The 3,031-nt window shown below is 51.9% G+C and overlaps 1 protein-coding gene across 1 annotated transcript; it reads right to left on the bottom strand.

The window, feature by feature from the left end:
* Positions 1 to 954: 954 nt before the first annotated feature.
* On the bottom strand, positions 955 to 2,585 carry Rrs1 (regulator of ribosome synthesis 1). The gene is given in 1 exon segment (NM_001079699.1): positions 955 to 2,585. A coding segment is annotated over 1 exon segment (1,098 nt). The 5' UTR covers positions 2,497 to 2,585; the 3' UTR covers positions 955 to 1,398.
* Positions 2,586 to 3,031: the final 446 nt, after the last annotated feature.

The following is a 3,031-nucleotide window of genomic DNA, read 5'->3' on the forward strand; positions in this document are numbered from 1 at the left end:
GCCAGCCAATCCGGTCGCGGCTGGTCTTCAGGAGGAAAACATCTGCCTCCAAAGCACTCGGTAAGGTCACGTGACCCAGCCTTAGGTCATTTTTCTTTTTTCCAGGTAACTCTGAAACTGCCTCAATGGCAAGAACTCCACAGGGTCTTTCGTAAACTTGGGGGTGGGGGGGGAGGGGAGAGGAGGGGGCAGGAAGCCCCAAACCGACCAACCCCCAAAGTACTAGCTGTTGGAAATTGGGCTGGAGGTTACTTCTAGCTGCCAACGGGTTTGATAACGTTCTCATGGATACTTAGAACTATGAACTGGCAGGGCTCCCCAGTGGAAAGGTTCAGTAAAGATGGCCAAGGCCTGTGAACCTAATTAGAACTTTTACCCAAAGTCATTAACAATCGGTATTTCCATTAGTTGCTATGAAACAAGTTGAGCTTTTCTTGCATTTTCCTAAAAGTAACCTCCGCCCTGACAGACCAACTTGGTTAACAGAAAACACCCCTCCCTCACTCAATTCTAGATTTCCAATTCATAATTTACAAAAAATAATGCAAGTATTCAAGTATTAATACTTATGCAAAGATAAGTTTATTAAGATTAAAAAAATAACATCCAGGACAGAAATAACCATGGAATCTGCTGGGTGTAGCCTCTCCTTTATAATCTCAGCACTTGGCCTGAGTGAGTTCCAGGCAGCCTTGGCTCCATAGAGAATTCCAGCCTAGCATTTGCTAAAAACTAAAACCCAAGCCAATTAAACAAAAGCCATCAGCTACAAACAAAATGACAACCATTTTCTGGAGTAACAAGGTTAATTACCATCATTTAGTGTGGTTCCAAATTATTGGCCAAATGCACCACCTGAACCAACATCAAGAAGCACCATACTTTACTTATAGTTAGTGCCAAAAGAATGTTTGAGTTTTCCTAATACCAGGGGTCATTTATAACCATTTTAACTTTTTTTTTTTTTTGCAAGCACACACGTATTGGTACCCATGTCACTGGCTTCACATATAACTTCTACCGGCAAACTTGTAAATTTCCCCCTTCTTCCTGCTTTGATAAATATACAAGCTTTATTACCAAAATAATGCAAAAATGCTGAAACCAGTCTACTATAACCTAGAAATTTGATCAACCTTTACCCAGCATCCAAAGTCAAGATAAAAAGGCAGGCATTAACTTATTCCTGGTTCTGACCACAGTATTTCTGTAATTCTCAATAATCTCAAAACACACCAACCAGTCAGTGTCTCCATTAATTCGTAGTCCAGCACTGACTCGAGGGGAGGCAAACCTGCCCGTTCAATGTCAAGCTCATTGAGGACAGCGGCCACCTCCTGAACCAGCCTACAGCAAGTACGGTTCTAGCTTTTCAGAAGAGGTCCAGAGGGGAGAGCACTACTTTCTCCTCTTCCCTCCATGGTGCGGCACTCCTTTCTTCTTGCCACCTAAGGCAGGTGGCCTGGAATGCTTCTTGCCTCCCAAGACTCCTTTCCTTTTCTCTCCCTGACTCGGTGGACCGCCCTTTCTCTTGCCCGAAGGTCCTTGCCGGCCCCCTTTTTTCTTGCCTTTCTGGCTCATTTTCCTCCTCTTGGCAGCCTCCTCTTGGTCCTCTTCCCTCATCTGCTTGTTGGTGGCCCTCGTCACGTCCAGCTGAGGTTTCTTGCTGTTCATGACTCGAAGTAGCTCCAGTTGGTTTTTTTTCTCGGCTGCAAAGTCCCCAAAAAGGGGCTGAAACTTCCTCTTCTTGCCGGAGCCCCGGGGCGCTTTCTCCTTGGGGAGGCGCTCCTGGAAGCGTCCCACAGAAGCGGTGGAGACCTTGGCCACTTGCATGGCGCGGCCCAGCTCCTCCTTACTCTGGTGTCCCGTAGGGTGCAGGCCGGCTGAGCTGGGCATCTGCATCTTGTGCGCGCGGGCCAGGTTCCGCAGTCGGTTCAGCTCGTTCTTGGCCACGCGTTCTTTCTTAGCCCGAATCCTCTTGGCGAACTGGTCTTCCATGGGGTCTGCGCTCCCAGGCACCTCGATCAGCCACTCCTTAGTGTCATCTCGGGCACGTTTGTAGCCCCAACGGCGTCGCCACTGGCCACTCACCTCGTCCCACACGAGGTTGGTCTTCTTCTTGGGACGGATGCCCTTAAGGCGCGCGAACTGCTGCCAGCGGGTGAGCGGTCGTGGCCGGGGCAGCGGCTTCTCGCGGGGCAGGCGTGTGGCGGGCTCAGGCAAGCGCGCTACCACCGCCTCCTCCACGCGCTCGGTTGGCAGCTGCCATAGTTGGTTGACAAGAAGCTGCGTGTTGTCCCGCGCCAGGGCCCGCAGCTCGGCCTCCGGCGAGGGTCCGGCCTGGCGCAGCACCGTCGGGGGGTTGCGGTCCGAAGCCAGCAGGTTGCCCAGGTCGAACTCCAGCTCCAGCTCCTTGTGCACCGTGATGCGCTGCAGCTTCTCCGCCTCCTCCTGCTTCGCTTTGGCCAGCAGCTCCTCCACACTCTGCCCCTCCATGGCTCTCGCCGGCTCCGTTCCCTCACTTTGGGGCTGCAGCGGAATGCTTTGCTACTATGGCAGAGCCCAAAAACCAGCCACCACGTGCGGACGTCCGGACTCGTAATCCGGAAGAGAAAAGCTCACTTCCGGGAACCTGCTCTCAACTGGGCGGTGAGGGAAGGACCGGCAGAGGGCGGCATTGGAGAGCAGATGGGCTTAGAGGCGGGACTTGGACTCGTAACCGGATGTTGGCTAGACTGGCGCTGAAGGTTGGCTGAATGAAGACTAACAAGCGCAGGGCCTGGTTGGGACTACGTTTCCCAGCATGCCGCGGGGTAGGGGCGGTCGCTGTAGGAAGCGGGCTGCTCAAACTCTTGGAACTGCGGGCGGGCGTTGTAGTTTCCAGATGGAGTTTACACAACAGTACTTGAGGGTAAATCTATTACAGAAGTGTATGGACGACACAAATTATTTCCCCAGAGTTATATAGTCCGTTTTCTGTACTCTAGGTGTGAGCGGAGAGAGATCCCACACAGATCCACAGGAATAGAAA

The sequence above is a fragment of the Rattus norvegicus genome, chromosome 5, assembly GCF_021556685.1.
Source record: "Rattus norvegicus strain SHRSP/BbbUtx chromosome 5, alternate assembly SHRSP_T2T, whole genome shotgun sequence".
Lineage (NCBI taxonomy): Eukaryota > Metazoa > Chordata > Mammalia > Rodentia > Muridae > Rattus > Rattus norvegicus.